This window comes from Poecile atricapillus, chromosome 2 (genome assembly GCF_030490865.1).
Source record: "Poecile atricapillus isolate bPoeAtr1 chromosome 2, bPoeAtr1.hap1, whole genome shotgun sequence".
Classification (NCBI taxonomy): domain Eukaryota; kingdom Metazoa; phylum Chordata; class Aves; order Passeriformes; family Paridae; genus Poecile; species Poecile atricapillus.
The window spans coordinates 57,583,160-57,597,409 of record NC_081250.1 but is presented as its reverse complement, the minus strand read 5'-3'; the positions used below and the strand labels follow the sequence as shown (position 1 = coordinate 57,597,409).

General features: G+C 36.5%; 1 protein-coding gene across 9 annotated transcripts in view; it reads left to right on the top strand.

The window, feature by feature from the left end:
* Positions 1–14,250, top strand: part of TPPP (tubulin polymerization promoting protein) — an 81,183-nt gene that overhangs the window by 52,397 nt on the left and 14,536 nt on the right. For 5 of the 9 annotated variants that reach the window (XR_009276822.1, XM_058831278.1, XM_058831277.1 and 2 more), the window contains exon 4: positions 485–675. Coding sequence is in view for 8 of the 9 variants with exons in the window: in XM_058831278.1 (XP_058687261.1) it covers positions 485–675 (191 nt within the window). In the remaining variant the exon portion in view is untranslated. Of the gene's footprint in view, positions 1–484; positions 676–1,404; positions 1,456–12,649; positions 13,256–13,372; positions 13,568–14,250 lie in introns of those variants that run through there. The other 4 variants (XM_058831280.1, XM_058831284.1, XM_058831279.1 and 1 more) reach the window with 4 other exon arrangements.

Genomic DNA, 14,250 nt, shown 5'->3' with positions numbered 1-14,250 from the left:
TCCTTCCAGTTTGTTACTTCTCTCACAAATCCTAGAGTTTAGAATGAAATTGTCTTTTGAAGCAATGAATTATTGTTGTATTGAAATAGTTGTTCTATATTGGTGGAGCCAGGCTTTTATGCTTTCATGCTGACATAATGGATTTTGAACATGGTTCAAAATGTGAAGTCAAGATACAACTTCTTCATGTCTTTGGTGCTTAGAACTTGATTATTAATCAGAAGTATCTCATACTGACAGTCTCTTCTAAAGAAAGGGTTTTGACATAATTTGTGCTATTTCCTTTTCTGCTATATTATTATTGTCATTGTATGCGATGGCAAGAGACAAACATCTTTTGTATTCTATTACTGGCAATGAGTAGGTATTTGCATAGTCTCTGTCATTAGCAAAGATTTAAATCTTAGTAGCATAAAGTATCTGTATTAAGACTAGCTGATTTCTGATGTGTCTTTTTGTTTTGTTTCTTTTTTTCTTCCTATAGAAAACTGTTGCATCTCCAACTGTTTCACGCCTTACAGATACTTCAAAATTCACGGGTTCTCACAAAGAGAGGTTTGATGCCAGTGGGAAAGGAAAAGGCAGAGCTGGCCGAGAAGATCTGGTGGATAACTCAGGATATGTATCTGGTTATAAGCATGCAGGCACATACGATCATAAAGTACAAGGAAACAAGTAAGGCTGAGGGTTTACAACACAGAGGGGAATAGAGTATATATTTGTAAGGATGATGTTATGAATCCCACATGTTTTGGTTATTGTGAATGTTGAGACTATGTTGTCAAGAAGTTGTCTTCAGGAACTGGAACTGATTTCAACATCTGCTGAGCTACTTGCAGCACAATGCCACTTCATTACATTCCTCATGCATATATTGGCAAAAATAAATGAATATGTAGGTATAAAAAATACATCATTTTGTTGAGCTTTAGGAAAAAAAAAACCCAAACCAACAAACAACAAAGCCAAAGTCAAGAGCAGTTATACCACACTTCGTCAATTCAAGCAAAATATCTCAAACATTCCTGATGTTCAGTTGCCCTGATGATGTCAAAGAGAACTTCTTGAAAAGCGGATCTTTTGTAGCAGTCTTTCTGAAGAATATCCCATTACTTACACAGTTTCATTTGACTACTGTTTTAGGGGTTTTTTTTAAATGTCTTACATGGGATCTAGCACTTTTCTTAAAACATTCAACAATATACTATTGAGAAGTAAGTGGTAGTAATATACTAGGTTCTAGCCTGTGATTATTGTATACCACTCATGGAAAAACTGAAAAAAAAGCTATTTCTAGGACAATATAGACTCTAAAGTATTTTATGTCAACAGAAAGAGTTGGAAAATACCAGCCCTTACTTTCCTCCTGTCTATACTTTGTGCTTGTTCTTGTGTGTACTGTAGCATGGTTCTGACTGGCTGGATTTGGATGGAGCTATTGTACTAACCTGAGAGGTGAGGAACAAGACTAAGAAAGTCTAGTTAAGGATTTTCACAGTCTGTTTTCAAATTTGCACTGCCTCACATTGGAAGTGAAGGGGGAATTAAGCTAATAATGCTTTAAAATATTGTTTATGACTAAACACTGCCAATCAGATTGCTATTAAAGGAACGTTATTCTGCACATATGTTGGCACATAGTCCCTTTAAACTCTAACGTATGTAAGAAAAGCTTATGGCCCCTTGGAGTAAGGACATTTACAATTAATATCAATGTAATTTGGTGCAATTTACCCCCAAAAAAACCCCAAACCATTATGACTGGGCTACATTTTATGACAGATTCATTTGAAGTCAAGGGATTTAATTCTCTATTCACTCTTGCTGCCAAACTTGGGAGTAATAGCACTTCTGGGAGTGGCTTTCCAATGTTCCCAGTCCCACAGGTTTAAGGTACAGGCAGCTGAGTATGACCTAGCTGGGGTCCAGAATGACAAAATAAATTAATTGGTATAAAAATAACTCTTTTTTTTCATATTGGTTGAAAAGGAGTGAAAAGGCCATTCCAATTTTCTGCAAGAGCTGAACAAGTACCTTGATGTATTACTCTGATTCTCTAAATTAGTTATGAAAGATAGGATGTTCAGTATTCAAAACCAGCTCTTTGCAGTTCTGCCTTGCTTCCTTTCAAAAGGAGCTTGTGCTCTGATTTTCATGTTGAACTCTGACTAAAGGTTAATAGATTTATTGCTCTTCCCCCAGCCATAAAAACATCCCACTCAGAGTACATAAATGTAGGTGAGCAGTGTGTGCTGTCATGTGCCATGCAGGTGAACAGTCTGTATTTGGCCAGTGTATGGAAAGGAAGCACTGGTTTTCAGCCCTTAAACTGTTCATGTTTTGTTCTGCTGACATTGTGTGGTAGTCTGTCTTGTAGATTTGCCCTCAGTGGCCCTTTGAGCCCGTACATCAGCCTAAAACCAAAACAACAATAGCAAACAAAAGACAAGAGCTTCTTTGTGGACATGGACATCCTTTTGTTTGTTTGTAATTTATTTTGATGTTTGTTTTTAAACAAGATGGAAGTTTGCCAAAACACACCACATGCTCTTGTAAAGATTTAAATAATTTTTCCCATGGATGGCTTTGGTTACCTTGAAAGATTTTAGATGTATGTAAAGATGCTCAGGATGCAAAGTGTTTAGCTTTGTGAACCCTTTCCAAGAGTTACTCAGTGTTCTTGAAGAGTGAAGGTTACCCAGTTCTGTGTTGCACTGGGGACATGTCACACTCCAGAGCAGGAAATAGGATACTTGATACCAACAGTGGCTAAATGATTCTGGTATGGTAGTAAACTGTCTAAATGTAAAGAACCTTCTTTGTCACTGGTGCCTGTGCACCTGAAGGTGGCTCCAGGGTAGTCCTGTTTTTTTAATGAATAAAAAGGCTGAGCCTACAACCCTTGATGGATCCTTCAGCTGAGTTACAGGCAAAATCAGTGTCCCTGTTTTTCCTTTTGACTTTAAGACTTGCCTGTTAACTCACTGGTAATTGAAAAGTTCTGGACCCAGCCTCACTAAAGAGTGAAGTAGAGCCTAATGCAGAGTCCAAGAGCACACTGTTGACCTGGGTGTTTGTTTGTTGCTAGTTATCTGCCTTGTCTGGCACATTAGTGATTCTTTTAGGTACACAAAGGACAGGTTTTCATAGATACCCAAATACAGTGTCTGTAATGCCAGAATGTTTCCATACAGGAGGAGTGATTGGTTAGGAAGATTTTAAGATATAATTATGTTTTAAGTTGTTAGTTCAAAGTGAGAGAGATCAGCACACTCAGAAGGCATGCAAGGGAATTGAGAGTGCGGACAGAAGCAAGTTGACACTGTCTAGAAATTGAGCTACAAGAGGCTGATGTAGCGAGGTGAGGTTCTGCCAGAGTTTACTTTGCATTGTTTGTGCAGTATAAAGTCCCTGCCATGAACCAAAGCACTTTATTTGGACCTGATGCAAACTTTGAAATTCTTTCAATGGCAGAGTAAACTTGGGATCAGAACCTGAGAAGATGGTTCAGATATCAGTATTTTATTTTGAGGAACACAGTTCTTTTTTCTTCTTTGTTTCTACAGTCTGATAGTTTTAAACCTCAAAGTGATACATGAAAATAAGTCATTCTGATGTGACAGTTACAAAGGAAAGTTGTTGCTGGGAAGATAGTACTTTGTAAAGGTTTTTTCTTTTACTGTGCTTGGTGTGAAAGATAATGGCTATGAATAAAAGCATCTTATGCAGCTGTGTATTAGGGGTTCACTACCTACTTAAGCCCTTACTATTCCACTGATACTGGTAGGAAATTAAAAGCCTAAATATTTGCTTGATTATTAGCTCTTAAGTTTCAGGCCTGCTTGGGAATGAGGCAAAGTACATTTTCTTACTCATCTGCTATTCTCTCAACTCTCAGGACAGCAAGTACAGCTTATACCTCAAAGATGACGGGAAGGGATAGGTGAGGAGGTGCCCGATTTTCAGCCCTTAGAGTGTTGTAGGGTATATTCTCTTCCAATGCACCATGCTCCAGACTGTAACTACATGTCATGTCTGAAGTAAGGACATGGGAACCTAATTGTTAGGTTCGCTTTTTTGGGGGGTATCTCAATTCATTCCATCTAAATTTCCAGCCTGATTTTCAGCATCTTCCACTATGTAGCACTGTCTTATGTGACATCTTCTATCAAGCCCCATTGTTCCTAGTTATCTTTGCTTTCATTATTACAGTAGATGCTACCAAAATAAATATGATCATAAAGTTCAGATAGCTTTTAGAAACAACTGCCTTAAAGAACAAACTCAAATTGTACTTAAGTACTGTGGCAGTACACAGTCCTTACCTGTAAGTCTACAGAAGCTTAACCTCGCCATCAAAACCTTTACAAGACTGAGGACAAGAACTGAAAATCCTTCCTGAGGCAAATGAATAGTCATTACAAATAATTTTCTAAAAATAATGATTTTAAGTAAAATATGCAGCAGTCAAATGGGATTTTCTTACTAGTGCTTGATTACTAATTCTGTTTAGTCACTCTATGAGCTTTAGTTGAGAGTTTCACTGGGAGTTTTACAACCATCAGTATGGAAATATCAAAACTAAAAGTGATTGTCCTGCTCTTTGTGGTTATCAAAGCTATCACAATAGCATTACTGAGAATCAGACATTAAAAAACATGCACAGTTCATGAGTCCTATATGAACAGTTGTAATTAATTGTAGTCAAATATTTGGAATCCCAAGGGAAATGTTGAATATTAGACTACAGCCAAAATTTAACCCCTATTTTTTTCAACCTATAATACTTCTTACCTCCTTCTTATTTAGGGAAGGGAAAAGGAGATTTCAAAACTACTCATGTGTCACAGCTTGTGTTTTTTATCAGCATAGAGATTGTCTTTCAAAGATATTTTGAATTGAAGTGTGTATTTTATTGACCTTATGTAAATTTAAAATTCTGACAATTAAATTTAAAAGTCTGACAATTTTTTAGCATTATACAAAGCTTTGTTCAGAAATTACCATTTCAGTTATCTGTATTCCCCCTCTATTGGCTCAATTAATTTTTTTTATGGTAGCTGGAATTAGGCAGAAAAAGGCAAATGACTAGTATGGATTTGGCTTGCAAGTGATAGGTATCCCAGCCATCTGTAACCATCTGTAGAGAAAATCCTCATGTATATTCCTCCAAAACCAAAACTTCAAAGTTGTAATTGATAGGTTTTTTTCCTTAAGGCTTTTCATAGTTATGAAATGAATTTTAATTCTTTGTGCCTGCATGTATGATAGTCAAAACATAACCCTGCCTTCAGGGATGCATGTATTCTGGGGGCACCTGCCTGTCATCTGTGAATAAGAATTCTCTGCACTGGCCAAGAGCAAACCTTTTACCTTCATGATAGAGCAAATATAACATTGCACTGGTATGTGTCCTCTTAACTGACTGTCAGCCTTGCGCGTGTGTGCCAAAATAACTACACCTTTGTGTATGTTGTTTGTAGTGTGAATATTATGTTCTTGGCTTGTCACTTAGTTGGTATTAAGTAATGTAATGCACAAGACTTGTGTAGGTTTGTGTGTATGTACACATGCTCTTTTGATCCAGCTTAAGTAATTAAACTGTATAAATGTTGTTGAAAAACCTAAATCTTACTAGGGACAAGCTCTAGTCCTGCAGCCAGTGCTGTTCAGCTTGGCTGGCTGGGGACATTGTTATACTCCTTTTATAGCATGAAGGTAAAGGAGGCTTTTTCTGTTTCACCTGTCTACCCTGTTCTGAGAGAAATCACTCCTCAGCAATTCTAACATAGACTTAGTGTGACAAGAGTTTCTCTGTGGTGAAGAAGCAGGAGAGAGTTAGGGTGAAAGCAAGCTTTCCTCAGAGTGCTCTTAGGAGACCATTTAAAACTATGCTCTGCATGGGCTCTATATTTTCCTTTGCCACAGCTTTGTAAAGCAACTTGACATTCACTGTGTAAACACACAGTTGTTCATCATCCATTCATAAGTATAAAGCTGTGGTATAATGAGATGGGAACATCATACATCACCTATGGACTCAAGTCTTAGACCTGTGTACAATTAAATACCAGAAGCATAATGACAGCTCTTAAACTTGTGTGAAATCCTTAGAGTCTGGAGTACCTCAGATTCATACATATGTACCTCCTGTATTTGGAGTATTTGCCTATAAAATATTTAACATTCAGTTGCTCATTTTGTGCAACCCCAAAGTGCTCATTTGGCTTACTTAATATAAGCTGGAAATGATGGTCAGGGTTGTTATTTTTAAGTCTTCAGAATCTTAGAACTACTAAGAAACCTGTAGTTGCATTCATGTTTGCTCATTAAACTCAAAACCAATGCTTTGAATGATGTCCCAGCTAAGAATAGTGCTTCTGGAACTAAATGAATATTGCAGATAGAACCTCTGTGTCTTAATTGTCCAAGTAATTTATTTTTGCAGGGAGAAATATCTCTTACTATATTCGGTATATTTTTCATGCTTTGTATATTAACCTTGGTATATTGCTTCAAAAACCCTATTGAGAAGGTGGATTTCAAAACAAGTTTAAGATACAACTCTTGACTTGGTTGTTAGAAAACATTTGAATTGACTTATTTCATTCAAACTAATTGATCATCCACTCAAGGTAGACTTTGGCAAGAGTAAGCCTGATTATAAATAAGAGGGGAAAAAATCCAGTCTCTTGGCTGAGCATTCTTGGCAGACATTTGCAGTTCTGGTTGTCTGAAACAATTTTTTAAAAAAGAAGTTTTCTTTTGTATTCATGTACATGCGCATGTGCATGCACACAGGCACTACTTGGGGGCATGGATATACATGAGGGCAAAACTACAGAAGAGACTTTTGGTTTTCTCTTTAAACCTTGCAATTAGAAATTGACATTGAAATACCCAACTGACTAACCTGATTTGGAAAAATTATAAGCTACTATCATATTCCATTGCAGCTAACTAGCCAATGAATTAATTTTCAAATACAGTTACACAGCATCTCTTTTGTGAGTTACTGTAAAGCTTATGGCACTGTACAAAGTGAATTTTGATGTAAACACTTGGAATGGTCTCAAAGATAAAGCTCATGATAATTTGCCCTTACCTCCAGTTATCGTTATGCAAGATTTTTCTACTACTTTGCACGTTTTTCAGAAAACATCAGAAACATGAATAAAGTTACACTTAACTAAATTAAAAATATGGCCCTTAAAGTACACTCAGTTCATCCATCTTTGCATTTTGATCACCAGCTATATTATAGATGAACAACAAAATAAGAAAAAAATGTCAGTCTGGATCCACACAGCAGTGAATTAGTTTAAGTTCCAGTTTACATCAGATGAGTTTCTGTATGCTTGCATTTGCTCAAATGCTATTTTTAAACAAAGTAATAAAATAATATGAAATAATGTGAAATAATGCAGCCTGGGCTCTGTTAAATAGGGTTATATTAATGCAATTGAAATGCTCTGTATGTCTGTTATAGTCAAGCTAACCATGTTCTAGATCTTTACAAAGGCTTTGTGTAAAGTCAGTTAACCTATAAACTGATGTCCTGTATAAAATTGTGTTGGCAAACTACTTTTGTTAGCACTGTAGTGTATGAAAAGGTAAGATCATACGCAAAAACAAGTTATAGGGTGCAAAAAAGTGTGTGTGTTTTTATCTTTGTGCTGGGTTCAGAATATATCAGCTTTGGCAAATTCTTGCAGCAGGGAAATTTTTTTGTATAATGCTTGTAATACAAAGTAATTTGTCTTTACATTCTGTAAAGCAGAGAAATGGTCAATGTTGGATAAGTATATTGAAGTTTATTCTTAGCAAGGTGTTATGTTTCACAGATTTAAATATTAGAGGAGAAATATATATTTATACAGAAGTATAATTTTTGAATGAGGTTGATTTTGTTCAGTCATGAACCATTTATTTATCCACATTATTCCTCTGCTAGCTTGTTTATCAATCCATGCTGTTCCAACATCCATTTCTAATTTGATTTAGATGTTTTGATTCTTCATTTGCACAAATGTGGGTGTGCATGCTGTCAGGACCTGATCATAAAGGGTGGAGGCAAAACTGTTTTGTCTTTGATTACCTAGAGCACTAATTAAAATTTAATAGTTAAGCAGTTGGGATATGGAGATAGGTCTTGACATAGTCTTCCTTGGAGCACTGTACACTATGATAAAAACCTCCGGTGAAGCTTACTAGTTTTTGTTATTATTTTCATTTGTCTTTCATCAACCAGGAAGCTGCTGTGTGCTAATAATTACCTGCAATATTTCTAATTGCAGGCATTGCAAACATTAACATGCAGCTGTACTAGCCTACTGTGTTCACTGTGAAATTTTCAACACGGTAAAAAACTTTACATGATCATTTAACCTTACAAGTTTACTTTTTCTCACTAATTTAACACTGAATCTTCTTTTCATTATTGCAAATGAACAACTTGAGCATAGCATTTCTAAATCTTAACTATAGTAGATAAACCTGTCCTAAGCAAAGATTTTTAACCACTTGATGAAGGGGGCCAGGCACCATCCAGTGCAAAGCACACTGGGCAAAATCTTATCCCCACTGCAGCCAGTTCCAAAATTCTAGCTGGTGTCAGCAAAAATAGAACCACCATTACCAAGGGGTTAATATGCTTAGTAACTATGACAAGAGGTTATGGGGGAGCACAACAGTGATTCTCTATTTCCATGTCTTTGTTTCTGTTAATTTAAAAAACTACTACTCTTCAATCTCTAAAACAAGTAAAAGAAACTTGAAGGGGGGATCATATACTACTAGTTTGTACTAGGTTTTTTCAGGAAAAGGAAACAAATTTATATATATATATATATATATATGCAATATATTTTTACACTGTTTATTAATGCTAGAAAGTATTAAATGTATCACTTTATCTGTGTGAATGTTAAAGTAATGACAATGTTATGGGTGTTTTAAACCTTTTGAAGTTGTCTTGTTAAATTCTAAACCCACATTAACAATGGAAAAGCTACTTTGTCTGCAACATTATTGTTGATGTTTTAGGGGAAAAGTTCAAGTGCAGCAGTTGTTTTGATTAGCACTGTAAAAGCTTGGCTTGACAAGTTATAGTGAAATCCATATTTTAAACACCATTTTGTTAAGGCATAGCTTCTCATAAAGTACGTTACTGCTGTTGACTGACTGTATAAAATTGTATTTTTAGTTGGTAAAGTGATCAATAAATGTGTTACTACATCAGTTCTGGGATTTATTGAAGTAAATGGTATTTGCTGATAAACTTTGTAAGCAACAGTTATTTTACCATTTCGATGTTAATTTAGTTGCTGATGAATTTATAAATTACATCAAAATACTCTCTGAACATCCAGCTGTCTGGTTCTGAGCAGAATCCATTTATTTTTTGCCATTTATTTTCCTAGTCTGAATAATGACTAAAGTTGACCATTACTATTTTGAGGATTCTAGTATGATGCTTGAATAGCCATTGTAATGGTGATCCACCAAATGAGATCTATCAGGGATGATGGCAATGTTCTTAACTAGCTATTTAAGACAGACTGATCCTCAGTGCAAAAGCCTAAGTTACTTCTCTCAGCTTCTTTAAGTGGTGTTGAAAATATTTTACTTGTGAGTAAAGAAAGTAATTTGCTACATAGAACGGTGTTTCAATGTTGTTACATCCAGAAAAAGCAATTATGAACCTTTTGTTTATAAATTATATCACTCATCTTTCCAGTAGCAAAAATCCGATGATTTTTTTACAAGAAGCAGAAGACTAAAGTACTTAACTCACAACATTGTAATAGCATAGTTAATAATGTGACAAAAAAAAAGTCAGAGTGCTGCTCTAGAAATGTAGCAGTGTCAATTGACAATTTGTCAATTGTTAATTGACAAAATGAGCAGTCAGTTGCTAATCCAGTGATTAGCAACTGCAAGGAAACATAACTAAACAATTTACAGTTACCTGTCTCTTATCCAGTTGTTCTCAAACTGGAAATTATAATCCTTGTTCTCACATACTGGACAACCTTCTTTAGAACTGCCTTTTAAGTGAAATCTAATACAGCTGTGTCCTGAAATAGCTTTTCTTCCTGCATGGAGACCATGGACTGTCACCTCCTGTACTCCTTTTAACTCTTAGCATGTATGGTTACTGAAACTGTAAAAAGCATAGTTGAGCAGAACCTATAGGAAAAATCAAATTTGTTACCATTCCAAAAGCCTTTAAGATAGGGGAAGATGGTACTCTTCTGCCCTATGAGAATATAAAATCTGTATTTTTAAGGGAGTTAAGTATATTTTCCTGTAGGGCCTCTAGAAATGCCCACTCACCCCTACACACTTCTTACACATCATGACTTTAAAATGAAAATAACCCCCCTCTGCTAGGATGTGTTCTCTTTACTCCAGGAATACAATTGTTTGGGCTAGTTTTCAGTCTGTTTTGCTACTCTTGCAATAACTACACACTTCTGCTCTCATGTCCATACTTCACGTGCAGGCTGATCTTTCGTGGTTCTGTCAAGTTGCTTTACCACAGCCAGGACTGTACAGACTGAAGTGTGGAGACAAAGGCTACCTCTGCCAAATCTGAGTCTTCAAGGGACTTAGTCTGTCTTCTTAGCTAGGTCTTCTAGTTAGCTTTTGGTTTTTTTCATTTCCTCAGCTTTCTATTTAACTCACTGCACTGACTTATAAATAATGTAAACTAACCCAAGCACATTGAAAGTTTGCATACTTACTGATAAGTATTCATTAAATCCCCTCTCAGTCATTTTTTCCACAACAATAGTGAATATATATGGAAGGAACCAAAGGCAGGAATGTAGGTCGTCTGGGGAGGAACAAGCACAAGAAATTAGAGGGATAAGGGATTAGTCTCTGGTCCATGCAGTTATTTGGTGATGCCCTGGATCTCCTAAGTGCCAGCTGCCCTGTCTTATTAAATTTAATTTCTAGCTATTTTCTTGGATGAGGGGATTCTCTGTTCTGTGTACATATGTGCTTATGGAGGTCTCATTGCTACCAGTGGAGTCATACCATTGGTCACAGTAGCCAGTGTTGCCTGTGGTGCCAACAACTAGAGTGGAGACTGTGGGTGACAGGGACCTGTATGCCTGTGATGCCAGCAGCTGGGCCAAGTGAGGGCATCTATAGCATCATTTGTCTGCTAGCACATACTGAGCTGAACCTAGACAGCAAACAGGGGCTTTAGCATCAGTCACCAAAGCATTCATAAGACTGGGCCAGATACTTGTATGACTCTGGGACAGCTGGAAGTACATACCCAAGGGACCCAGCAGTCTGTAACAACTGCTGGGGAGGCTACAAGGTCTGATGGTGTGTGCCTCTGCACAGGAGATGATAGAATTCGTGGGATAGTTACTCAGCTGGCTGCACATCTAATCCAAATTACTCAAGGGATCTAGTGTGTGCTGGTCTGCATTAGGTGGGAAGGGAATGATGTCATGGGACTGTACCAGCAGATGAAGTGTAGCTGTGATCTTCATGGACTTGCCTTTCCAGATTCCAGCAGCAAGGGAAAATAGGGATCTAGGCATTAGCCATTGGATAGGCTGTCTGGAGGGAATCTCATTAAATATATGCATGTTTCCTAGTAACACCCCTTCATCCTGGTCAGCCATAGACAGGTTGTTTGAACCAATTTTGGCTTTGGTGGTGGTGCTGGCTTTGTTTTTTTTTAAGTGTGGAGGATTTCAGGATGTGTCCATCAACACTACCACCATAAAACAACTTTGCCTTCTTTTCAATGGTATTAACATCTGTTGTTGCCTGTATTGTTACAAAAAATTTGATTTGTTGTGTTTAACTGATAATAACTCCCATTAAATTGCTCAAATCCAGTCTCAAGGCATGTGCATGTCTGCTAATTCTTGACAGAAATTAAAGTTCTTTACATGAAAACAATTCAGGCAATCAGTTTGGTTCATTACCCCAGCTAAATCAAATTATTTTTCTTAATATTTCCTTTCAGTAGTATTTTGGTGGGTTTATTCTATTTTAGTACTGCTAATTTGAACTTTTACTACAAAGCAAACTCTTTAAAGGAACATTTCTTATAAGTTTCTTAGTGGAAAAAGTTCTTGTAGTCATACACTGATATTTATTCAGTGAGAGATTTCATATGTTGACATCATGGGACTAGATGGAGTATAAAATATGAGAAGTATAAATACAGTTTTTTTTAATATAATATTAAAATGTCTTATATCTTTATATGTAAAACATATGTGTGTATATATATATATATATATACACACACACACACACATACACATGTTAAAATTGGTATAAAATGCTTCCCATTATTTGAAATTCCATCTCTGTTCTTAGGTACTGTCAGCAGTATGAAGTGATGTTTTATGTTAATTTTGGGATCTTGCTTTAGCTAATTGCTATGACACAGACATCCTGAAGGATGTAATCTTCTTTTACTTGAGTAAATCTTGCCTGCCTTAAAGCAGCATCACAGCATTTTGTTATGTGCAGTCTTTGCTTGCTATTGCCTTCTCATTCTCATCATCCTCATAAACAGCACTTGACAATGGCTTTCATCTTGAGCTGTCTCATTCTGCTTTTCTCATTTTCTTGTCTGTCTCCTCTCTGATGTCCCACTCTACAGAGAAGGAAGCTCCCAAGACTGGTAAATGCTCATGGTCAAAAGGAATTACGAAAGTTAGAGGGTCCATGAAGTTTTACTAGTAAATTTCACACTTGGCATGGAAATTGGTATGTTAGTCCCTGACCTACTCTGTAGGTTAGCAGTGGGTTTTGAGTAAAGGGGTAGGGTCAGAGAGAAGAGAGAAAGGAAGAGAAGAATTAAAGAGGGGAAGAGAAAGAGAGAGATCATGTTTGGCCAATGGGATGTGCAGAGTCCTGGGGATGTGTCTCTGGGCTTGATGGGAGTACCTTTTTACAGATCAGTTTTGCCTGCTCTGAGGACAAGTTTATTGCTTTCTATGCAAATGAGTTTTGTTTACTGCTTGAGCATTTCTTTTTATGCCAATTTAGAGAATATTTCAAGCAAATCAAAGAAAAAAAAATAACCAAGCACCAACACACAACCCAGACCAGTCCTTTCAACAGAGACAGGTGTTTATATAGGAGGAATAAACAATAGTTTATTCTATTATTGTAGGCTAGACAAAGTGTGCACTGGCAACAGAAATCTTGGGCTAGAAATTTAGTTATCATTTGCAGTCTGTTCTTTCAGACCTATCTGAACATGGTTTAGAGGGTCACAGGGGTCTTGGGTGGTCTCATATCCTCCTGCTGGATTTGCCCTTGCTTGACAGTCCATGCCTATTTCTTCACTGATGCTGTCTTTTGTTTGTTGTGCCTCCAGGGACTAGAACAAGGAAGTTTGTCCCTGCTCTACCTCCACATGGTCCTCTTCTCCAATCAAACCTTGTTCTTGGAACAAACCCCCATGGCTGTCTGGTTAATGGTGTTTGAGACATACGCATTAGCCCTTATCATCTACATACTCCTGGGGTGTAGCTTGATCTCATTTAAATATTACCTGAGAGAATTTTGGACTAAGTGGTGTTTCTAATTCTTTTTAGAAATAATATGAGATTGTCTTAAAAAATTAATTTTAACCAAAAGTTTTACTTCTCTGCAGAATGCAGACCATATAACAACTCCTGATTTATTTACTGAATAAGTAGCTGCTTTCCTCAGATATTTTACACCAACCAGAATGCCATTAATTATGAATATTGATGCCATATATTAAAGAAAAAACGCTTTATGATGTTGCTAAATACAACTGGATGTTGAAAAGAAAACATGAATGAAGCCTTATTTCTGATAAATTAAGACATATTTTTTCACCAAAGTAATGGGGTTGTGAGTTTTCTTTTTGGAAACAAGTAAATTCTGTATTTCATGGACCTGTGAAAGGATAAATCTTTGGCAGGATATTAAAAAATAATCCAGTAGGTGGTGCACGAGGCATAGGAGAGACAGGCAATGCTCTGGAGACCTAACTGCCACCTAGGAACTGTTTTCAATTTAAAAAATAAGTCATCACAAAGACTTGGAAGTAACCCCGAAATCAAAGTTTAAAATCATTGATAAAAAAACTCAATGAGCAGTCCAGGATATAAGCAAATTTTACTTTGCCAATTAAAGTCTTCTTGCATTTCTATACAGATTCAATGACTACATCTGGGAGAAAACCAAACCTTACTGCTAAAGAGACAAAACCTTTTGTCCCAA